This window comes from Sphaerodactylus townsendi, linkage group LG16, assembly GCF_021028975.2.
Source record: "Sphaerodactylus townsendi isolate TG3544 linkage group LG16, MPM_Stown_v2.3, whole genome shotgun sequence".
Lineage (NCBI taxonomy): Eukaryota > Metazoa > Chordata > Lepidosauria > Squamata > Sphaerodactylidae > Sphaerodactylus > Sphaerodactylus townsendi.
Window position 1 is genome coordinate 23,341,191 of NC_059440.1, and position 25,452 is coordinate 23,366,642.

At 47.0% G+C, this 25,452-nt stretch overlaps 1 protein-coding gene across 2 annotated transcripts in view; it reads right to left on the minus strand.

The window, feature by feature from the left end:
• The window catches only part of KAZN (kazrin, periplakin interacting protein), a 301,595-nt gene extending 278,725 nt beyond the window's left edge, over window positions 1-22,870 (minus strand). Inside the window, exon 1 of one of the 2 annotated variants that reach the window (XM_048518982.1) lies at window positions 22,326-22,866. In XM_048518982.1, the coding sequence (XP_048374939.1) occupies window positions 22,326-22,416 (91 nt within the window). In that variant the 5' untranslated portion in view covers window positions 22,417-22,866. Of the gene's footprint in view, window positions 1-22,325 lie in introns of both variants that reach the window. The other variant, XM_048518983.1, reaches the window with a different exon arrangement.
• Window positions 22,871-25,452: the final 2,582 nt, after the last annotated feature.

The window sequence follows — 25,452 nt, forward strand, 5'->3', positions numbered from 1 at the left end:
CCCCAACAATTCCTCTGAAGCCTCCAGCTTATATATCCACATATGACTATGGGGGCAAACCAGGTAGTGGGTGTGTGTAGGGAGAAGAGATCTTGCCAAGAAACCTTGCTTCTGGGCTTCTGGAAGCATCTAGCAGACTCCTGCTAGGAAACAGGATGGCAGGCAAAAGAAGTGGCTGGTCTGGTCCATTTCTTAGGAGTGCACAGCATTCTCCTCACTCCCTCTTGCTCCAACAAATGGTTCAGCGCAGACCGGCTGAAGCAGTACCAGAAAACCACAGGTAATGCCCAGTGGCAGGAATATCAGTGTTGCTTTCTCCTATCTGAAAAGTCACAGCAGCAGTGGCAAGAGGGGACTCGAAAGCAAGCAGAGCACTAATGAGAGGCGATATGGGGGGCTCTTGCAGCAATTTCCAGAGGATTAAGTAAGTGCCCTCCTCTGGGAACCCAGGAATGAGTCACACTCTATTTTTCCCAATTTATTTAAAGGGCAGCTTAGGCCTGCTTCTGGCAAACAACGTGTGCCGAAGTTAATCAAACTGAAGGTGATGGAACGTTTGCTCGGAAAGGAAGGGAAAAAGTTTCCTACCTGGAAAACGCTACCATTTGAAGGAGGGAGCTAGGCTGGAAGAGGGACTCCTAAATGCCCTATTTTGCAAACTGGTAGAGTTGATCCATCTAATGGTGGGCCATCCTCTTTCCCTGCTGCCTCCAAATTTTCCAAGCATGATCATCTTTTTCAGTGAGCCTTGTCTTCTCATAATGTGACCAGAGTTTGACAGCCTCAGTTTAGTCTTTTTAACTTCTCAGGAGGGCTCAGGCTTAATTTGATCTAGAACCCACTCATCGGTCTTTTCGGTGGTCCCCGATATCTATAAAATTCTCCGCCAACACTGCATTTCAAAGGAATCTACTTTGTCCCTGTCCGCTTTCTATATGGCACAACTTTCCCAACCCTATGTAGAAATACAGCATACAATGGCATGAATTAACTTGATCTAAGTTGCCAGTGACACCTCCTTACTCTTCAGAATCTTTTTGCCAACATCCAAATGGGCCAGAAGTTCTCCTAGATGTGCAACTAAAGTCCAGATAACAAATATCAATTCCCCTGGAGAAAATGGCTGCATTGGAATGTGGAGGTTAATAGCATCACAGCCCTGTCTAGCCAGCGTGGTGTAGTGGTTAAGAGCAGGTGGATTCTAATCTGGAGAACCAGGTTTGATTCCCCACTCCTCCACCTGAGTGGCAGAGGCTTATCTGGTGAACCAGATGTGTTTCCGCACTCCTACATTCCTGCCAGGTGACCTCTTCAGAACTCTCAGCCCCACCTACCTCACAAGGTGTCTGTTGTGGGGAGAGGAAGGGAAAGGAGCTTGTAGACCACCTTGCGTCTCCTTCCAGGAAAGAAAGTTGGGATCCAAAATCCTCCTCCTCCTTCTTCTCCTTTCTCCCCTCCCCAAACACAAAACACAAAACACCAACCCCCAAACCTCCAAGAATTTCCCAACCCACAGCTAGCAACTCATAGACAACACTTCACAAAGGGCTTCCAGCGTGTTGTCCAAAGTTCACTCCTGAGAAATGCTGTGAAGACTGATCTTAGCACATGTGGTATCTTGATGGCTTGGCTCTCCTCAAAAAAGATGTGTTTATTGCACACACACACCCCCCCGCCCCACCAAGGAGGCAATCACAATGAAAACGTGATGAGCCAAAGAGAGGCCTATTAGCCATCTTTTCTTTTTCACATGACAGTACAACTGCGGCTGGGCATTTTCCAGAGAAGCAGAAAACTGTTGCGTTACGGCCTAAAACGCCTCTGCAGAGAGCTGCCTCTCCAGTCCTAGGAGAAGCAATTATTTCGGACATTGATTATCTCCAACATGGGAGCAAAATATTTGCAGCCGCCACTAGCAGGAAATGACCGCGCCATTCAAATCCCATCATTTCATAGAGTAAATTAACTCGCCGTGGGACAGGAGTGGGGGAGCAAAGGTAAGCAAATGTCCCGCTTAATATGCAAATTAATTGACACGACATAACGCCGTGTGTTAATTTAAAGCGTGATTAATTTATGAAAGAGAAACAAGGCTGGTGTGAGATGGAGCCGGCTCATCAGCGTGAACAGCTACGGGAGGGGGGAGAAGTTGCCATAGCAACCTATTTGGTAGAAACACATGAAGTGTTGGATTTTTTCCCCCCACTTTGCTCATCAGTGCCGCATTAATGAGACGGAGATCCAAGCAATTTAAATTAGGAGGGCGGGGGTGGTTGGCAGAACTTGAGAGACAGCCAAAACTGACAGAGGGGCTTATGTATGTTGCCCAAAATCCGTACAAAGAAGAATGTAAATTAGTGTTGCTGGACCACGGCCATCAATCCCCAGTGAGGATTTAGTGGGCGAGTATTGACCCATAGGGCAAAGCCATAGAGCTTTTGTAAATTCTAGAGAGTCCCATGACATCATTTCCATTTTTCACCAGAAGTGACATCAGCGTATCCACCCCAATTTCCTACATTTTTTCTTGCTAGTGCAGCAAACTGGGTGACCAGGGATCTTCAGTTACAGCTGTAGTGATAAATCTGGCAACCCTAATGTGAATGATCCCAGTGATCTATTTATCAACTCAAATAACATTTACTTTTTTCCCCAAAAAAATTTGATCCCACCTAAGAGTGTCACTTACCCACTTGTGGTGGGAGTCTTCCTGCTGATGCTCATGTGTTCTCCAGGCTTACTGAATCAAGGATAGGAGGTGGGAATGGATGCAAAGCAATGTTGGCCGGCATCATGATGCTCTATTCCCCCAGATTCTGTGGTTTACCATAGAGGTTTGGGGAATGCCTAGAGTGTCATTATGGCATTTCTAGATAAAATGTGGATGTGACATCACAACATTAGTTGACATCTCCCCCTGCCCATCCTTGGTGTCCCATTCTTAAAATTTGCTGGGGATTGAGAGCAAACTTATTCCCACCACTGCTGCAGCCCTTGAAGTCTTCAAGGTAGCTTACAAAATTCTCGGGCTCTAGATCTGTGTGCTCCATCTGACCCTCTGGTCCAGATCCTGCAGGGACTGAGTCTACAGGCATTGCCTGGGACTCTGGGACCAAACCTGTGCAATCTCCCATGTTTGATTCCTCGTCTGAGGAGTCCCTAGTCGTGCTGGGCTGGGTCGTAATAACACTAACATCATTCCATGTCCTTAATTCTGTAACAGAGGGCCATCAGTCTTGGCGTGACTTTTATTTCCCAAATTCAATTACCTTTTAACTACACGGGGTTGAAAATTATGAATGACCAAGTTGGAAGGCAATTTTCCATTTCTGGGCAGGCTGCGGCACCTTGACAGAATTTTCAAAATGAATTCCGTCTCTAATCTACTGGAGGCAGATATGCCACGTGGGCAAATTTACTCTGATAAATGCCGAGTGTGGCCGCATTCATTAGACATTTGGGAACTTACTCCCCTCCCCCTCCCCCTGAATTGTAAACACATTTAGAGGAAGAGCCTGCACATCCAGTTGGAGCCGGTGATTGGACAAGATGAACTCAGCGGGGCATCCATGTTTACATAGGTCACCTTCCTTGACAGCATCCCCATCCTTCCCCATCCGAGCCCCATCAACTGGACTTAGTTCAATCTGGATAATTGGGTTTGCTTCCCGACTCCTCCACATGAAGCCTGCTGGATGACTTTGGGTTAGTCACAGTTCTTTCAGAACTCTCTCAGCCCCACCTGCCTTACAAGATGTCTGTTGTGGGGAGAGGAAAGGAAGGAGTTTGTAAACCACTTGGAGACTCCTTATGGTTGAGAAAATTGGGCTATAAATTCAGACTCCTCTTCTCCTCTCTTCTTTGGCCTCACAACTTACCTCACAAGGTAAGTTAGGCCGGGAGACTGAATGGCTCGAGCACGTTTGCTGAATTCTGTGGTGGAGGGGTCTGAAACCGCCATACTCATTTTGGGCCAGCAGCATAACGATTATAATATGGTTTCCTCAGTCCTGACTATTGCAGCCATCAGCTCCATTAAAGTATAATCCTTCCTCCCAATCAAAGAGCCCTCTAAAAATATGACTGTACATATATGGTAATATCAATATTATTAAGAATCAAATTGAGTATAATGTCCAATAAAGCCTTTTCAAATCCCAAAGAAAGATATATCATAAAACACCATAATAAATTACTAAATTTTATTACTCACTAAAATGCTGCGGCAGAGCTTCACTGCATTCTCCTAGCTCCAAGTTCACAATACTCTTTCATCTAGTGCAGTGATACCCAACCAGGGTTCTGTGGTACCCTGGGGTACCGTGAGCACATCCCAGGGGTATCCTGACAATGCTACTGCCCCCCCCAAAGGAATCAAATGGATTTGAGGGAGGGGGTTTGGGAGCCTCATGGGCTCCCTTTAAACAATGTTGAAAAGCAGCATTGTTTTATTTGCCTAAATTCGGTGGGGATTGGGGGAGATTTAAAGGGAGCTCTCCCTTTAAATCCCCCCAATCCATGCCAAATTTAGGAAAACAAACAATGCAGCTGTCAACACTGCTTTCCCTCCCCTTCCCCTGCTTGTCACTACCCCCACCTTCCCCTCCCAGTGCCCCTGCTTGCTACCCCCCCACAATCACTCATGTGGTAAAAATGCACAGATCATCATGGATCCTCCTGATTTTTCCACTTTGTCACCCCAAAATCACCATCACACCACAGCCCGAGACCATAGCTACATGTCTGAACACAACAATCATGCATCCCACACTCTGTGGTGCCGCAGTGGTGCAAAAAAAAAAAAAGCAGTGGAAGGTGTGAGATGGGGTGATGCTTGCTGTTATGCCCAGATGGCTCTGTGGTAGAGATTTCAGTGGGAGGGGCTGTACTGGGGGTCTTGCTCAGGGTAGGGGCACCAAATTTTTCGCAGGGCTGCTGGTGAGTCTCCTGAAAGGTACCAGCAAACTTTTTTTGAAGTTTGCATGGGAGGGGCAAATGCTGAGGGCACCCAATTGAAGGTGAAGCTGATGTCCACAGAACGAGTGCCATCCAAACATCAGCAAAGTTGGCTGGTTCTTTTTAGGAGACTCATAAGTATCCCTGTGGGAAATGTGGTGCCCCTATTCAGAACAAAAACCCCACCAGAGCCCCCAATAAAATCTCCATCACAGAGCCAGCTAGGCATAGCAGCAAGCCCCATTGAGGTCTATGGTGGGGGAAAAAACCATTTTTTTCCCACCATAGAACTTGCTGGCAGAGCCTGGCAGATTCTCTGCTCTGAAGTGACTCCATTGCAGCCAATGGGGAATTTATGGGGTGTTTGTGGGGTGCACATTTTTCAAGGTAGAGCCACCAAACTTTCAGGGTATCTTCAGGAGACTCTTGATGATACCACCCTTTTGGGGGTCCATAATGTGGACCTCCTACACCAAACCTCACCATACCTGGGTGGCATCATCAGGAGCGTCTGAAATTGTGGTGCCACTAGCTTAATAATGCATCCCCTACAGACTAAAAACAGAAAAAACCAAAAAAATGCCAAAAAAATCAAACAAACCTCAAGGGTACCCTGAGATATGAAGAGAAATGTCGAAAAGGTTGGGAAACACTGATCTAGTGTGACAAATGTTGGACACTGCCTTCTATTGAGTCCAGATAGCTAGATGAGAATCAGTGTGTTGACTAGGACCTGTGAGATCCAGGTGCAAAATCTCACCTTGCCATGGAAAATGGCAGAAGAAACATGCAATCCCCTTATGGCCAGTCTGACGCAGGCCCCTTCTGCCCATGCAGTATAAGGCATATTCAATCCACTTTCACAACTGTTTGAAAGTGGATTTTGCTATTCTGCACAGTAAAATCCAGCTTCAAAGAGCACTGGAAATGGATTGGAAGTGCATTCTTCTGCATGGGCGGAAGGGGCCTCAGTCCGTTCTATCCCCTCAACTCCCTGCCAGCTATCATTTACAATATCACAGTGCCGAGATCCTTTATCTAGAGATGCCTGGGGTGGAACCGGGGGTTTGCTTGCAACCACTGAACCACAGTCTCTAGCTGCACAATATGCCAATACCTGCCTGTGCAAATATAGGAAGCTGCAACGACAGGTCATAGGTCCTTCTAGTTTAGGACTCTCTGCTCTATAGCAACCCCACAGAGAAGAGTTTTCCCCAGCCCATGATACCAACATCCTTCAACTGGATGTGCAAAGAGGGTTGCCAACACCAGACTGGGAAATTCCTGGAGATTTGAGAGTGGACCTTGGGGAGGGCAGGATTTAGGGAAGGGAGAGACCTTAGTGGGGTGAAATGGCACAGAATCTACCTTCCAAAGCAGCCATTATCTCTGTGGCTACTTATCTCTGCAGTTCCAGATCTCCAGGTATGTACCTGGAGGTTGGCAACGCTACGTGCATGGGAATGAACCTGGGATGTGCTGTGCACAACTGAGCTTCCCTGGTTTGCGTTGTTGGATTAGCAAGCTTAGATTTCCATGGGGAAGGCATTCCAAAGGCTTAATAGGGTTGGATCCTATCAATACGATATAACCTTTATTAGGCATAGCATGTGTATATACGTTGTAAAATCAGGTACTAAGACTTAAAAGTATCCAATAAGAAAAGAGAAACAAAGTTGATAAAATAAGCTGTTAAATCTTTAAATAATTAAAATCAGGCTAAGTAAAATCCAGTCAGGTAGAAAGCTGTCCCCTTTCTTTTCCTGCTTCAGCTAAAAAAGCAGTGACTGTTAGTTATTTCAAAAGATTGGTCATTCAATAGATAGGGCACCAAATGGCCAAGGATGGTCTGTTTTTTACTTCAAGAAGTGGAAGTTTGGATCTTATCAGTTTTCCTGCTCAGCCTCACTTCTGCCCCATCTTACTTTTGTCTGTGCATTTCCCACAATCCCCAGTCTAGCATTTATGAGACTTTAAAAAGGATCCATTTCCCTCTTTTACTTGTGGAAAAGCTAACAAGATCCAACCTGTTATGCTCCTCGTTTCATTTTACATTTGTTTCAGTTCTCTGCTTTTCACGGTCGATTTCATATTTTTATTGTGCAGTCTACATAATTTTTAATGTACAATGCCTACACATCATATAGATTTATTGATGTGCGTGTGCCACTAATAATGAGTACAGTTTGTGGGGGGAGGGAGGGATGCTGCTAAGAGACACAAAAAGGTACAAAAATTAAGAAATGGACTTTAGTAGAGGAGGAGAAGTAAAATTGAAACAGGGATTTTTTTGACTCAGATCAGCAAAGGTGAGAAATTTGAAATGATCCCTTCTGAAGATTGGCTGGGTCCGGCAATTACACATCTGCAGCCTTCAAACTCTATTGACTACTTTAGCCAAACAAGCTCAGGAATGGTTGTGGTGGGTTTTCCGGGTTGTGTGCCCGTGGTCTGGTAGATCTTGTTCCTAACGTTTCGCCTGGATCTTTGGCTGGCATCTTCAGAGGTGTATCACAGAGGCCCCTTCCGCACACGCAAAATAATGCGTTTTCAAACCACTTTCACAACTGTTTGCAAGTGGATTTTGCTATTCCGCACAGCTTCAAAGAGCACTGAAAGCAGTTTGAAAGTGCATTATTCTGCCTGTGCAGAATGAGCCAGAGAGAAGTCTGTTACAGTGTCTAGATACACCTCTGAAGATGCCAGCCACAGATGCAGGCAAAAGGTTAGGAACAAGATCTACCAAACCACGGCCACACAGCCCGGAAAACCCACCACAACCAGTTGAATCCGGCTGTGAAAGCCTTCAACAATACAAGCTCAGGGATGCTTCTGAGTGATAACGCTTGTAACTTACATAGGGCTGTCTCTTGCTTTCTTTTGTGGCAGCAGTGTAAACAGAATCTGGTAATGCACACCACCCAACCTTTCTAGACTCAGCTGAGACTTTTCCCAAGAGGGGACAATTCGAAGCATATAGTTATCCCTTCCACACTGCGACTTTCTCCATTGCGTTTTTGATATATTTCGCGTAGTTTCGCGGAAGCCACAGATGACATGCCAGCAGACGACGCAGAAAAAGCTTTGAAACCCAGAAATGCGTAAAATATATGTCTAGTGTTATATAATATCAACATATTTTATATTTTAATACCATGAATGTACAATTCTTTTTAAAAATTAAAATGAAAGAAAAAGAAAAATTCAGAGTTCTTCTCTATGAAGGGAGGGCCAACATTTTTATGTGGATTTCCACATTGCCTCACCCCTAATCCCAGTGATCTAGAAGGAATGACTGTATATGTATGCATGAGTATGCCCTGCTAACAGCAAGATTCTAGAAACACATCTAAGTATGTAGTGAAGTATCACACACTTGTGTTTGGACCATAATGCCTCCACTGATATTTATTTATTTGTTCAATTTATATACCGCCCTCCATTCATGTGACTGGAACCAAAGTTTCTCACCTAGTTTTCCTGCTGCCACTTAGGATTACCAGACAGACCTTTAAAATATAACGTAGCCGTAATGCGAGCAAATTTCCCCACTGAAAGGAAAGAAATGATCAAATTAACAATCTGGGATGGCGTAACTCCTCCTCTTTTAAAAGACGACGACTCCCTGTTAAGATTTCTGCCATGGATAATCTGTAGGAGAACAATATTTCTTCTTTGTGATTACATGACCGGGGTAATTTTTCCTGACAAAAAGGTCATTTCTTCAGATGAGTTTTCAAAGAGAGTAGCGGGGCATTTGCTTCCTGTGACAGCAAAGGGCAAAACGAGTTATTAACAAGGCAACCATACTGATTTTTATTAGTCAATTCCTCATTTTGTTCCCTTGGAAGCTCAAGGCAGGCATTGGCTTGGAAAGTCCCAAAGGAAATATTAGAGAGTGTTCAATTGAGTGCCTGTTATTCTGAGGAGGAAAATCGTTTGAAGTATGAAAGTTACAGTTCATCTTCCCCCACAATTATCTTTTGATGATTTGCTCAACCAATAAAAATGGAACAGTTATGGCCAGATGTCCCAGAGGAATGGAGGTCAAGTCCCGGTCAGAGGTACCGTCAGAATCTAAGGAAACAAAATTGCTGGATGCGGAGTGTTCCCCTGATCTGAATGGATGCATGAATTACCTTTTAATATATTTTAAAGGAGGGTGATGGGAACAAATCTACATTTTTAAAAAGCGTCTCTTTCAAAAGGGGATCTCCATTTGGGTAATTTGGGAAGGTAGAGCCAAGTCTAGCCCACATATAACTCGTAGGAATTCTTCCATGCTGGGCTGCTGCTGCTTAATGAAAGCAATCAGTTGTCTGAGATTTCATCAATTAAACACACACACACACACACACACACACACACACACACACACACACACACACACACACACACACACACACACACACACACACACACACACGCATATACGATAACTTTCCTGAAAAGGAGAAACACGTTTTTGAGACAATGCACAGTAGTGTCAGAGCAGGCGAGATTTAGGGCAAAGTTTTAACGCACTTTTATTTGCAAGATCCCTGCATCGGGAAGCGACAAACAAGATCTTAATGAAAAACAGCAGCCCTGGGGATCCAGACATTCAAAAAAAAATAACAATAGCAACACAGATGGATCTTTTCATCCTCCTGTTTCCACGGTTCTCAGTTCTTGTAACTAGCCAATCTTATCGGTTGGAAAAACAAAGACAAGAAATGAAGCTCTACACAATATACCGAAGCAGCCAACTGAGCAGGGAAACTTCTAGGAGCAGACAGCCTTAGATGAAAAAAATAAACAGAACCATACATCCATTCACCCAATGGATTTACTCCTCTTTAGGATGCTTTTGTACAGAGCAGACAGTTCTGATGGAATGTGGGATCCAGTAGAAAACCAGGAGGTATCATGTAGGAATCCAAGGTGGAATATGATTGTTATATTTCTGTGGAGCTGGCTCAGTGGAATCAAGAAAAGTATGGATTTATACCTTGCCTTTCTCTTACGGTATCTCAGAAGACCTTACAAACTCCTTCCATTCCTCTCCCCACAACAGACACCTTGTGAGGTAGGTGGGGATGAGAGAGTTTTGAGAGAACTGTGACTAGCCCAAGGACAGCCAGCAGGCTTCATGTGGAGGAGTGGGGAAACAAACCTGGTTCATCAGATAAGAATCTGCCACTCATGTGAAGGACTGGGGAATCAAACTGGGTTCTCTAGATTAGAGTCTGTCGCTCTTAACCACTATACCATGCTGGCTGTCTATGCTTGCTACCATAAATTTTCCCAGAGTATGGCTGGGGTACACATTGTCTAGTAATCTTGCTAAAGCGAAGGTCTGGATCAAGCCAGTGTCAAGTTAGGACATCTCCTAGTGTTACCACGCTGCTCTTGGTAACTTTTACAGGCTCCGAGGTACCCAGCTCTCGGCAGCGCCCAGGAACCCAAGCAAGACCCGACACGGCGAGTATAATAAAAGGAAGGTTTATTGAGATGCTGACCTAAGTGTCAGCATTTCCGTTCCACAAGGACACTGCACTGCCTAGCAGCCTTACAACAACTTAAATATCTTTCCTCCCGTCAGCCCGGGGGAACTCAAAACAGCCCACCACCATTCATTAACAAAATTCAAAACAACCAATCATGCATTTGCGACATGCAGGAACCAATCAGAGTTCGATAGGCATCTTCTTCTTGGGTTTCGCGCCAGAGTAAGGCGAGGCGATGAAGTATGCCCTGGCGGGAGAATCACAAAGGATCCTCCAGGTGTTCGGGGTCAGGAAACGGAGCTTGATGACGATGGCCCCTTATCTGCCTGCTGACGGGATTTGGCAGGGCGAGGCGCTTTCCCCGAGATCTTCTTTTGAGTGCGCCCATCAGGGACCTTTACACGTGAAAGGACAGGCTCAGGTGGGGCAGGGGTGGGCTTCTGCCTTGAGCCAAGGAGGTTCCATGCAGTCACAGATACAGAGAAACTTATAAATCCTATTTCCTATCTAATACATTTGGCTTCTACCTAACCAACACAAAAATAAAACATAGTTTAAACCTTAGTCAGACAAAAGTCCAGAAGTGGAACGAATTTACTTCTGGCTCCGCTATCACTAGGAAGCTTGTGGGTAGCACCTTGACTTCCATCTAGAAAAGAGGGATACAAGGGCAGGATTTCTGCAGTTCCGCAAACATCACAGTTCCAACTTGGTCTCTCCTTCATGCACACTGGCCCAGCAAGTCTCTATTTCATTGTCAAGTTTCTTAAAACTCTTTGCATCCAATTTCCCCATTAAAATTAATGCATTTTAATGTTATTTTGGCTTATAAAGAGAGCCTAACATATAAAAAGGCATTAAATTGCAAATTGCAGTATTGATTTTGTGGTTTCGATTGTGCTTTGTAACTCCCTTGGAGAGCAGTTTGTTACCAAGTGAGTCATACATCTCCCCAACAAACAAACAAGTAAATCTTGTGGAAGGGTGGAACTAAGATGAACTAGGATGCAAACTGTTGAAAAGCATCAAGGGAGACCAAGGCAAGATTGCCCAGAGCTCGACTTGTTGGGAAAAATCAAATCAATAAATCAGTCCCCTGCCTTCTCTCAGCTCAGTTTCCCTCCTCCCCCTTGACCCTGTTCTAGGGTTGCCAACCTCCAGGTATGACCTGGAGAGCTGGAATTACAACTAGGAATCCAGATGATAGCTATGTTTAAATATTTGAAGGGATGCCACGTCGAGGAGGAAGCAAGCTTGTTTTCTGCTGCCTCCGACTAGGACATGGAATAATGGATTCAAGGTGCAGGAAAAGAGTTTCCACCCAAAAAGGAAGAACTTTCTGACTGACAGGGCTGTTCGGCAGTGGAATTCACCCACTTGGAGTGTGGTGGAGTCTCCTTTGGAGGTTATTAAACAAAGGCTGGATGAACTTATGTCGGGAGTGCTTTGATTGTGTGTTCCTGCATGGCAGGGGGTTGGACTGGATGGCCCTTGTGGTCTCTTCCAACTCTATGATCCTATGACAGAGATCCATTCCCCTGAAGAAAATGGCTGCTTAGGAGAGTGGATTCTATGGGACTGAACCCCAATGAAGTCCCTTCCCTGCTGAAACCCCGCCTCCCTGCTGAAACCCCACCTCCCTGCTGAAACCCCACCTCCCTGCATCTAAGCCTCGCAGAAACCAGGAACAAATGGGCTCTTGCTGCTCCCAATCTCCACATGGAGATTGGGGGCGGGGCAAGCCTCACTTTGGGGTCTTGAACTCCAAGGGAATTTGGGTCGGGCACAGCTGGGGGGCAGAACTCTCTCAGCCCCACTTACCTCACCAGGTGTCTGTTGTGGGGAAATGAAGGGAAAGGAGCTTGTAAGCCACTGAGTCCTTTTACAGGAGAGAAAGGTGGGGTATAAATCCAAACTCCTCCTTCTTCCTGGGGTGGACAGGAACATCAGTGGGGTACAGTGCCACAGAACGCACCCTCAAGACATCCGTTTCTCTAGAACTGATCTTCCTACTCTGGAGGTGACTTGTAATTCCAGGGGATCCCCAGGTCCCACCTGGAGGGTGGCATCCCTTATCTGCAACACCAGCTTTGGTGACAGAGTCTCTCCCCTCTGTGTGTTCCAATGGATCTGTAAGATGCATTCTGTTACGAATATGGCAAGAGTCTTAAGTAGCCTTTACATCAGAACGAACCGCATAAAACAAAGCAAGCCGGATGGATGAGGCCCATGAGAATTCTTCAGAGAAGATTGCCTAGGCCCAGACAGTGAACAGAAATAAGGAAAACCTCTCCTGGAGTGTTTCTGGATGTTGGTACTCACAAAGAAAAACGAAACAGAGTAGGCAGCTAAATATCACAGGACCCTTTCCCCGGAAATGAGCACAGTGGCTAGCAGCTCTGAAGGAATCAACAGTTCCCCTCGCAATCCCAGCTACATATTGTCCTCTGCCTCCCTCTCCTGGCTCTTTCTGCAACTTAGCATCAGAAAAAGACTCCCTCCTGCAAGGCCTCAGCATCCATCCTAACCTACGTCCCACTCCCTTTAACAAAGAGAGGCAGCATGGTGTAGTGGTTAAGAGCAGGTGGATTCTAATCTGGAGAACCGGGTTTGATTCTCCACTGCTCCACTTGAGTGGCAGAGGCTTATCTGGTGAACCAGATGTGTTTCCACACTCCTACATTCCTGCTAGGTGACCTTGGGCTAGTCACAGTTTTCTCCTAACTCTTTCAGCCCCTCACAAGGTATGAGTTACGTGGGGAGAGGAAGGGAAGGAGCTTGTAAGGCACCTTGAGACTCCTTACAGGAGAGAAAGGTGGGGTATAAATCCAAACTCCTCCTCCTCAGAAAGGTACTGGGTGACCTTGGGCCAGTCACAAGCCAGCCCTTTCCACACTACCAAACTAAAACATTTCGACACAGGAAATAAAACGTTTCCTATGTGGAGTTTTGCATGGTTTTTACCCCAAAGTGTTCTGAAAACATTTTATGTGCATGCTCTTTTATAATGATACTTTAGCCTGAAACATTTTCAAAATGTTTCCCAGGCTCATTTGCTGTGTTACTGATAGTAATCCATGGCAACCGTGGGGCCACTCCCCACTTACCTCATCTGAGTGCAACCCCACAGCGACCCCTCATAGAAAAGCCTCCGTGGCTTTTGACCACGGAGACATTTGTTCCCCACTCATTTTCCATTCAGGAAATAGTGCGGGGTTCCACATCAAGAGTCAAAGAGGCAATCGAGCATTCTGATTGGCTGGCACGCGTGTGCATCATTTACATGTGGGAGTTGCAGCCAGCCGAAGGCGGGGCTCCATTTTGATTGGCTGACCCGAAAAGTTGGTTTGGATAAGCTGAACGCATTGTTTTGAGACGTCTGCACACGCTGACGTCACTACCTGTTGCAAATTGCTTGGGCAGAAAAACGAAAGTAGAAATTGGTTTCGGTTTACACCGCCAACAACCCTGTGCTCAGCGGCACTTTGCCAAGCTGCAAAACCGTGGAGCTCGAGCAAAAAAAGAGCAAAAAAGAGCAATGTTGGCACGTCTTGTTGTGCACACGTCTCAATTTCCGAGCACTTTCTGACGGGGACACCCTCCCTAAACAAAATGGCGGTTGCTGTTTCCTGATTGGCTGGAAGCTGTGCGTCAGAGCGAATCAGCCGCGCGTAAACAGCCGAGGTTCCCCACCACCCCGCGGCACCCACGGGGTTTTTGAAAATGTTGCTCTTTGCAGAGGACCTAATTTGCCGCGCAACAAGGAGGTGGGAGAGCGGCAAATTAAGGGCAGCTGCGCAGTGGGTGCTGGTGACGTGGGGAACGTCCATCTTCCTCGTGTCTTTTAAAGAGGTGACCCCGCGGCTTATGGTGAGTGGGGAGTGGCCCATGGTGAGTCTGGTTCCACTTTTGCAGCAGGCGTTGTGAGGTAGCGAGACCCACCCAATTTCAGAATTCCAAAGGTGGTCTCTGCAGGCACAAAAAGGTTGGAGATCCCTGGTTGAGCTTGAAATACATTGATACACACTGTGCTGGAGCAATGAGATTTGGGCCGGGGTTGAACAAAAATTAGAGTGTGGAAAAATGAACATACGAAAAAGCAATTTAGGGGGGTTTAAAAACCCCACACACATTTTGTACAACTCTAAACGTGACAACCCTCTTGACTCAAGCATCTGCCCTTGGGAATGCTCAGTTTTTGTCAGTTTTCAAGACTTCCATTGGTGGCCGCCAGCCATCGTTAGAAAGGAGATAGCAATCCTGAAGAGCAGAAGCAGCAAAATGCACGGCTCTCCTTTCCTAATCGAATCAGCCCTGTGTACTTGGGTTGTTATTGGAGCATCATAAAAAGAAAATCAGATGATTGCTTTCAATTTCCAGGAACGATGATGACCGCTCATGAGCATTAATTGCCCAAATTAAATCTTTCCATCAAGAAGGGAGATGAATGGTCCCTGTTATCAAATCGGACGGAAACCAGTTGCTGAGTTGCTTTGGCACGCGTGCGGCGATGACGGCCCGCTTGGAGAAACTATCGGCCACCCACGAGCCAGTGACAAACTTTTGTGCCGATGTCTATTTTATCATTAGGAGGAGTCACAGTCAAGGACACTTATGAGGCTCTGGGTTGCTCTCCAAAGTATGGCCAGCAGACCAGTGGGGCTGCGACTGGAATGCTGAATTAAGTGCCCGAATTCCAAATTTGTTCCCGGGCCCAAAAAGGTTAGAGACCCCAATTTAGAAGCTTCTGCTCCAGTACATTTATGCATGCTCTCTCTGAGAGCCAGTGTGGTGTAGTGGTTAAGAGCAGGTGGATTCTAATCTGGAGAACCGGGTTTGATTCCCCACTCCTCCACCTGAGTGGCAGAGGCTTATCTGGTTCACCAGATGTGTTTCCGCACTCCTACATTACTGCTGGGTGACAGTTCTCTCAGAACTCACAGTTCTCTCAGAACTCTCTCAGCCTCACCTACTTCACAAGGTGTCTGTTGTGGGGAGAGGAAGTGAAAGGAGCTTGCTTGTAAGCCACCTTGAGTCTCCTTACTGGAGAGAGAGGTGGGGTATAAATCCAAACTCCTTCTCCTCCTCTTCTTCTTAGCTACTATGATGTTTTTTAAAGTTCTTATTGTCCTAGTAACCCTAAAATGCCATCTCTGATGTCCCTTCTTTCTAAACACATGACCTTATTTTTCTGCCATTTTCTCCCCCCACACACTGGGTTGTGCATTTTTGAAACAGCGCGTTTAATTTCTAAGCTCCCTTTGCATCCATCAAGCAAGTTTTATATCTCATGCATATATTAAACAGATGATATACAAGGGGCGCGCCAACTCAGTATGCACTGTGTACTAAAACTGCACGACAGGCAAACACCACACAAACCCATCAGCCAAGCCAGACACTGAAAATCAAAACACTGAAACCGTTTATGAAAATGCAAGTAAATATAAGAAGAAATGAAGAAATCGGGAGCATATGCTTTTTGGTAACAGCAGTCTTTTAAGACTGAGGGCATCAACGAAGATGCATCAGCCATCATTAATCTGAAACTTAAACCATGGAGAATATGAATAAAATTTGCCCGATTCTGGTCCTTCTCTTATAAGTGATTCATTGGAGGTACAAAATGTTCTGTGTATAGACAAACACTGATCTGTGGTGTCGAAGGCTTTCACGGCTGGATTCAACTGGTTGTGGTGGGTTTCCCGGGCTGTGTGGCCGTGGTCTGGTGGATCTTGTTCCTGACGTTTCGCCTGCGTCTGTGGCTGGCATCTTCAGAGGCGTATCCGGACACAGTGTGTAACAGACTTCCCTCTGTGATACATCTCTGAAGATGCCAGCCACAGACGCAGGCAAAAGGTTAGGAACAAGATCCACCAGACCACGGCCACACAGCCCGGGAAACCCACCACAACCAACTGATCTGTGGGTTGGCAAAAGAAATCCCTAAAAAAACAATCCACCCAGAAACAAAGCACACAAAAAATCATCTGGTTTTTCTTTTCTACCTTCATTGAAGAAGAAGAAGAAGAAGAAGAAGAAGAAGAAGAAGAAGAAGAAGAAGAAGAAGAAGAAGAAGAAGAAGAAGAAGAAGAAGAAGAAGAGGAGGAGGAGGAGGAGGAGGAGTAGTTTGGATTTATATCCCCCCTTTCTCCCTGCAGGAGACTCAAAGGGGCTCACAATCTCCTTCCCCCCTCACAACAAACACCCTGTGAGGTAGGTGGGACTGAGAGAGCCCCGAGAAGCTGTGACTAGCCCAAGGTCACCCAGCTGGCGTGTGTGGGAGTGTACAGGCTAATCTGAATTCCCCAGATAAGCCTCCACAGCTCAAGCGGCAGAGCTGGGAATCAAACTCGGTTCCTCCAGATTAGAAACACGAGCTCTTAACCTCCTACGCCACCACTGCTCCTGGTCCTTCTCTTACAAATTGTCAGTGTTATTTTCCCTCAAAGCGAAGACCTTCCAGCCTGAATCTAGGCTTGCCAACTCTGGGTTGGGAAATTCCAGGAGATCTGTGGTATGGAGCCTAAGGAGAGCATAATTTAGAGAGAGGGGGCCGCAGCAAGGTATAATGCAGTAGAGTCCCCCTTCGAAAGCAGACATTTTCTCCAGGAGTCTGATCCCTATAGCTTGGGGAGAGCTCCAGACATTCCCTGGAGGTTGGCAACCCCACTGGATCTCGAGTGTCTTATTCACATTCATAGGAACCAGCACTATCAATGGTTGACATTTTTAGCATCCAGCATCTTTTGAAACATGCAAACTTATCACAGTATACATGGCAGGTGGCGTTGCAGTCTGTTGTGTGCACCATTTAAGGGGAAAATGTGTAAATCTGTACCCACACATCGTTGCACATTGTGCTCTTGTCGTACTATAGCAATCATTCACATCTGGATTCCCCCTGAGCAGGGAAGACAAGTCAGTCTTGTGTGACTATTACAGCAAAACAGTTGCACAACAACACCCAGCTGTGTGAAAAGATAATCTGAAGCACTGTGGGCTTCAGCATGCTGGCCTGAAGAACTCCGAACTCCACCACAAAGCTATGGAACTCTGGGAATCTTAGTAGACCAAAAACTGGACATGAGTCAGCAGTGGGATGTGCCGGCCAAGAAAGCCAACGTGTCTAGATCGAGGGATGTAGTTGTACCACTCTATTCTGCGTTGGCTGGACCTCACCTGGAATATTGTGTACAGTTCTGGGCACTGCAATTCCAGAAGGACACTGACAAGCTGGAACGGATCCAGAGGAGGGCAGCCCAAATGGTGAAAGGTCTGGAATCTGTGCCCCATGAGGAGAGGCTCAGGGAGCTGGGGATGTTTAGTTTGGTGAAGAGAAGGTTAAGAGGTGACATGTTAGTTGTGTTTAGATATTTGAAGGGATGTCATGTTGGTGAGGGAGCAAGCTTGCTTTCTGCTTCTCCAGAGAGGACCAGGAGTCATGGGTTTAAGGTGAAGGAAAAGAGATTCCACCTAAACATCAGGAAGAACTTCCTGACTATCAGGGCTGTTCGACAGTGGAATGCACTACCTCAGAGTGTGGTGGAGTCTCCTCCTTTGGAGGTTTTAAAACAGAGGCTGGATGTCCCTCTGTCAGGAGTGCTTTGATTGTGTGTTCCTGCACTGAAGGGGGTTGGACCTGATGGAGTCTCTTCCAACTCTATGATTCCTTCTGGCTTGGCAAAACCACACTCAGCCTAAACTACCTCACAGGATCGTTATTGTGAGAGCATGGAGGAGGGGAGACCTATGTTCGACCCCCCTTTGAGTCCTGACTGGGGAGAAAAGAAGAATAAAAATACGTAAATGCAAATGGACACAAACGCCTTGCTGTCCAGGAACAGCTGCATAAGATGGTATGCAGGATGGGGGGGGGGGGCTCTGCATAATTTCAACCAGCCCCCCCTTTCCCTGCTCCCCCCCTTTCCCTGCTCCTCCCTTCCTCCTAACCTCCTGGCAGCAGTGGCGTAGGAGGTTAAGAGCTCGTGTTTCTAATCTGGAGGAACCGGGTTTGATTCCCAGCTCTGCCGCCTGAGCTGTGGAGGCTTATCTGGGGAATTCAGATTAGCCTGTACACTCCCACACACGCCAGCTGGGTGACCTTGGGCTAGTCACAGCTTCTCGGAGCTCTCTCAGCCCCACCTACCTCACAGGGTGTTTGTTGTGAGGGGGGAAGGGCAAGGAGATTGTGAGCCCCTTTGAGTCTTCTGCAGGTGACAAAGGGGGCTATAAATCCAAAACTCTTCTTCTTCTTCTTCCCTTCCTAGGCTTGATGCCCCTGCATAAGGAAGACGTCCCTCCTTTCCAGAGCAGCTCAGCATGGCTGACTTCGTTCTGCTGACGGAAAGCAAAGAGCATCCTTCGCCACAAGCCAAAGGTTCTCCCCCCCCCCCCCCTTGGATGCATAAGGAGGCCAAAAGTACACAGCCCCGCCTTGTGTCTGTTCGTGTCATGCTGAGCTGCGCTATTTCTGGTCACTGAAAGTGATTTTATCCAAATGGGCCCTGCTGGAGCAGGTGAGCGAAGCAGTTATCCGGATGGGGATGAAGTTCCCCCACAAGTCACAGGAATTCTCTGCAGACCACAGGTTATAGGTTTTGGTTAAGATATACCTTGCTAAAGAATAGATCAGTGGTGGCGAACCTATGGCACGGTTGCCAGAGGTGGCACTCAGAGTCCTTTCTGTGGGCACGCGAGCACAGAGTTTGTCATGTGGGGGGCGGAAAATCATCCCCCCCCACACACACACACATCTAGGCTGGCCTGGGCACGAGCAGCAGTGGCGCAGGAGGTTAAGAGCTTGTGTATCTAATCTGGAGGAACTGGGTTTGATTCCCAGCTCTGCCGCCTGAGCTGTGGAGGCTTATCTGGGGAATTCAGATTAGCCTGTACACTCCCACACACGCCAGCTGGGTGACCTTGGGCTAGTCACAGCTTCTCGGAGCTCTCTCAGCCCCACCTACCTCACAGGGTGTTTGTTGTGAGGGGGGAAGGGCAAGGAGATTGTGAGCCCCTTTGAGTCTCCTGCAGGAGAGAAAGGGGGGCTATAAATCCAAACTCTTCTTCTTCTTCTTACCTGGGAGTAAGCTCGGTTGCTGACAATGGGGCTTTCTTCTGAGTAAACCCTCCTAGAATCGTGATTCACCCATTCAAAGAGTTGTATGGTTGCTTCACCAAGCTTACTCCTGAGTAACGCGTACCTTGGAGCCAACCATTTTTTCTAAACTAAAACCTCAGTATTCGGGTTAAATTGCCATGCTGGCACTTTGCGATAAATAAGTGGGTTTTGGGTTGCAATTTGGGCACTCGGTCTCGAAAAGGTTTGCCATCACTGGAATAGATGGTTAATTTGTATAATTCAGCATGGGGTTAATTTGGAATAAAGAAACGTTGAAGAATGACGAAATTATACTGCACTGGTTTGGGAAATACCTGGCGATTTGGCGGGTGGGGCCTAAGGAAGGAGGGGTTTGAGGAGAGTGGGGCATAATGTAACTGGTGATTTTCTCCAGGTAAATTGATCCCCGTCCCCTGGATTAGTTGTAGTTCCAGGAGAGTTCCAGCCACTACCTGGAGGTTGGCAACCATAAGTTGGGTCGGGGGCAATGCCAGGTTCCTTTGATATGAGAAAAGTTGATCCTTCGCCATATGCACCATAGTCCTGATCTTAATTGAGAAGAACCTGAAAAGAACTGGAAGACTACGAGCAACTCACATGTGACCGCACCATCTGATAAATGGTGTGGTCTCACTCTGCTCTCTCCAACTGAGAACAGTCACTTCAGGTCTCAGGCAAAGGCAAAACAGTTTATAACCCAAATTGCGGTGAAAACATGGGCACAAAACAAGAGCCAGCGTGGCATAGTGGCTAAGAGCAGTGGACTCTAATCCGGAGAGCTGGGTTTGATTCCCCACTCCTCCACCTGAGTGGAAGATGTTTATCTGGTGAATTGGATTTGTTTCCCTGATCATCCACATGCATCCTCCTGGGTGACTTTGGGCTAGTCACAGTTTTCTCAGAACTCTCTCAGCCTCACCTACCTTAAAAGGTGTCTGTTGTGGGGAGAGGAAGGGAAAGAAGCTTGTAAGCCGCTTTGAGACTCCTTACTGGAAAGAAAAGTGGGGTGTCCAAACTCTTCTTCATTTATAAGGAACCATTGCCTGTTAGCAATAAGTAACCTGGTATTTTGCACACAAGTTAACAACAAAAAAGTATCATGCCAATACATCCCAACCAAGGCTGAATCTGCTCCTTACAGGAGAGAAAGGTGGGATATAAATCCAAAACTCTTCTACTCTCCTTCTCAGTACAGCCTTCACCAGGATACAACAGTGGTACTATGTTGGATGGTCAGTTCTGGGGGTACGAGTAGTTCTTCGAGAAGCAGGGAAGGTGAAATATTTAATGTGGAAACAAAACCTTGTCTGCTCCCTGTTCCTTATCGCTCTTGCCTGCCAACAGTTCTTGCACCATTTAAAAACAAATGTCTAAACAAACACACGTGACAAACCACTTTTGAAATCTCTTACCTTGAAAACCGTAAGGGGTCACCATAAATTGGATCTGACTAGACAGCAAAGAAGAACAAGAGGTTGGATTTTTACCCCATTTTTTTTTCAACTATTAGGAGTCTCAAGGTGCCTTACAAACTCCTTCCCTTCCTCTCCTCGCAACGGACACCTGGTGAAGTAGGTGGGGCTGAGAGAGTTCTGAGAGAACCGTGACTAGTCCAAGGTCACCCAGCAGGCTTCAGGTGGAGGAACAGGGAAAATAAACCTGGTTCACCAGATTAGAATCCACCACTCATGTGGAGAAGTGGGGAATCAAACTCAGTCCTCCAGATGCGCCCCAGTCCACTGCTCTTAACCACTACACCATGCTGTAAGGGGGGGAAAAAGAATAAGAATGGAAATGCACTGGACATAGGAGCTTTGTTGAAAATAAGCAGGTCTGGATCAGGGCATGCACAAATGCCACTTTGAGATTCATGCCAAAAGGAAAGGGCCTACAAAGGAGGTCCATATCACACAAGTCAATTTGAAAATCAATTTAGCCCAACAAAATGTCATGCCTGTCACTCTGTTTTGAGACCGGGCCTTCGCCAAGCACCATCCGTCTTACAAAGAGGTCTTCACTCACTTAGCTACCTGCTAATATGGCAGACCGACGGTCGACAGTGTTGACATTTTGTGAACATTGCTGAAATTTATTCTACTCTCCTGCTGTAAGAGAAGATAATTACATAAGACTTATCCTCTCCAACTGTGTTTGGTGCTTCAGATGGGGAGTCAGACCACTGGTCTATCAAAACCAGTACTGTCTGTTCTGCCCGGTAGCAAATCTCTGGTGGACATCTTTCAGCTCATGTCATACTTGGCCCTTTTAGGGGAATGGAAATGCCAGGGATCAAACCGGGGACCTTCTGCATGCAAAGCAGATGCTCAGCCACTGAGCCACAGCACTTGACACTCAATACATACCAAAAAAGGCTCTATTCTTTCTCAAGCCCTTTCCATTCAGATGCCATCTCAAAACATTTGGCCACTCCCCTCCACACAAAACCACATCCCATGATCTGAGAGGTATGCTTCCAGCATCTTCTGCAGCGTTGCAAAGGGTGCTGGGCCCACCTAGGGGACCATTATTATTATTATTATTATTATTATTATTATTATTATTATTATTATTATTTATTTATTTATTTATTTATTTATTTATTTATTTATTTATTTATTTGACTTAATATACCGCCCAATCCCCAAAGGGCTCTGGGCGGTGTACACCATGTGCTGCTCTATTGGTTGTCTCCCCAAATCCTGCTGCCACCGCTCCTCCCCAAAGGAGTGTGTCTGCAGGTTGGCCATTCTTCCACTTACCTGCCTGTAGCAGCTGACACTGCCGCCCAAAAACCTGCGAGTAGGTCACAGGTGCTGCTATGGAACTGGAAGCCACGGGTGACGTTTCCATGGTTTCGGCAAGGGTCTCCTAGGTTAGTCATGTGCAGAGCGCCTAGCTGTGACGTGATTTCCTCTCTTCATACCACCAGCCTGGTTGGAAATCAGCACCAGGGCAGGAGCAGGTAGGTGGTTGGGTTGACTTTGGTCTGAGGAATGCTGACAGCACCAAGATTTCTTCCCACCTTAGCAGGACATCTCTGGGACCTTGGAAATGCTCTTCCCCCTCTGTGGCCCCCAGTTCCAGTTCTTGGGCCAGCTTAGTTGGAAACAAGTCGGATTTTCGTTCTCGCTTGCTGTCGTTACTTGAAGAGATTCCGTTCTGCCCTGGTGGCACTAGCTTCTTTCTTGGGGTGATCCTCGGAATCCTTGAGGCAGTGGCCAAGAGAGATGGTTCTTGCTAAGTCTAAGGGCTACCCAGTTCGGTGTCAGGAAGCCACCATCATTTCAACCGTGGGTTTGGACACGGACGTACCACCTCGAGGCGTAGCTGCATTCCGCTTGGCTCTCACCAGAAACTAAGACTGCTCTCTCACTCTCCCTGGCATCCAAAGCAGCAGGATCTGATGACCAAGCAAAAGAGTCCTTGGCCCTGGCCAGGAAGCGGTGAGGGAGGCCGATCAAAGCGACAGGATGCCCAACACCACCATCACCCCATCGAGTCGCCTACCTACCGGGTGCCCTCTTGGCATGCAAAGCCCTGGTCACGTCTCAGCTCTGCAGCGGCAGGGATTCCACAGTGCAAAACCTCACACCGGCAACTGCGTTCTGGCCTGCTTTTTTGGCCCTGGTCCCTGTTTAGTGCATCTACTTCAAATCTCTCCCTCTCTCCTTCTCCCAGCAGGAAGATAGAAGCGGGAGGAGCCTGCCGAGCATCATTAAATTACGTTGCCTCTGAAACTGCTGCAGTGTTCTCTCCTCCCCACCTTCCTGTCCCACTTCGCTCGGCAATGCATTAAAAAAAAAAAGGAGAAGCTCTCCTGGAAACAGATGGAAGCGCCAGCCGTGAGAATGATGGGGTGAGTTTCTGCAATTTTCGTTCCTGCTACTCATCTGCATTTCTCGAGGAGGCCAGAAGAGGAGAAGGAAGAAGGGCAGAGCCAAGGGCAAGGGCGAAATGAAGAATGTCCCCCAGGCCCTTTACACAAAAGTCATGCTTGAGTTCTGGTTTACAGAGCAGAGAAAAGGGGGGAATGCCCAAATGTTGCCCTGGAGGGGGTCATCTGAAGCCTTTGGCTGTAAATGGGGGAAGGAGCGATTCCATATTTGTCCTCCTTGTAGTTTTGAGCCCTTCAAAACTCTGTCCACACCCCCCCCCCCAAGAAAGTGGGAAGCTCAGCTGTAACATCAGAAGGCGTCTGTGCAATGCTTGAAGGAGTTTTGCTAACTAACCCCAGCGACATTTCCAAGGAGGTTTTTGAAGAGAGTAACTGGGAACAGTATTTCCTTTTAAGCAACAGATGGAGGCAAGATTCAGGCTCATTTTTGCCCCATCAATGGGTCTATCATTGTTCACAACTCTCCTCTACCTTCCTGGCCAACTGTTAGCTGGTGGCCCGGCCAGCTTCCAGATGGGACCTGGTGCTCTGGAATTACAACTGATCTTCAAAGTACAGAGATGAGGTTCCTCAGTCTAGGGCACCACAACCTTGCTGAGTTCCTCCCTCCAAGCCTCCACCCCCAGGAATTTCCCAGAGTAGAGTTGGCAACTCACTTCCATAGCTCATCTGGGTTCAAGCAGGTACCTGGGGCAAGAGGCAGCAGGTATAGTCCAAGGCACAGCCCAAAGGTAGCATGCAAGTAGCTAGAAGTCCAAGCAACAAACAGAAGGGCAAATCCGGAAAAGAAAAGCCAGGTCTGGGGCAAATCCATGAAACCAAGTCTTCAAATCCAGGCCAAAGTCTAACACACAGCACACGAGCAAGATTTGGGGACATTGATCTCATGGCGGTTCATCCTCCTCTGGCTGTTTTTACCTGGGAAATCCTGAGCAGGCACAGGTGTAACTCCTAAGTCTTCCACAGGCACCGCCACTCATCACCAGCTGAGCCCCCTACTGGCAGGGCTGGTTTAAGAAGAAGTAGAGTTTGGATTTATACCCCACCTTTCTCTCCTATAAAGAGACTCAAGGCGACTTACAAGCTCCTTTCCCTTCCTCTCCCCACAACAGACACCTTGTGAGGTCGGTGGGGCTGAGAGACAAGCCTCTGCCACTCAAGTGGAGACAAGGGCAATCAAACCTGGTTCTCCAGATTAGAATCCACCTGCTCTTAACCACTGCACCATGCTGTTAATGACCCTTAGAGGCCCTAAGCACTGGAAAGATATAAGTAATTCAAAATAAAAACAGTAAACCGTTATGCAAAGACTGTTGCTTACTTATTATAACTTTATACTACAAAAGAGTTTTCTCCTGCATTTTTTAATTGCAAAGTCTTCCAAATTAATCTGTCGTAACAGATCCGCTAAGAGACAAGTCATCCGGCTTGCTTTGTCACATGGATACTCTGTTGGGATTTTTGATATACTCCAACTGAGAAAATCAACACTACAATTTGTGACCATTAATGTGAAAAATATACAGAAGTGACAGTCTACATTTGGAAAGGTTCAGGTGCAATATTACACTGTGGTTCATCGTAAACCTGGCACGGGGGAAAAACTCTACGGGGCTGTCTTTACTCGAGTCCCTAAGCATGTGCTTATTCGGCTTAATGGTTAATCCAGGGCTGCCTAGGGGCAGTCAGTCCTCCTGATGCTGCGGTCGCTCAAGTTCACAGGCAGAGACTGGCCAGCGCTGAGGGTGTTGATATAGCACGCTGCTCCAAAGGCTCTGGTGCCCCTGCCTCCAACGGGTTGGGAGATTTTCCCACCCACTGCCGGTGGGAGTAGGAGGGAGCGTTTGGGAGAGTTGACACGTTTCTTTCCACGGCAGGCCTGCGCAAATGCAAACCCACGGGGGTCTGCACAAACAACCACAAATAGGAACCTGGGCTGTGAGACAGAGGCCGTGGCATGCTGACTTCAGTCCGAGACCCCTTCCGCACAT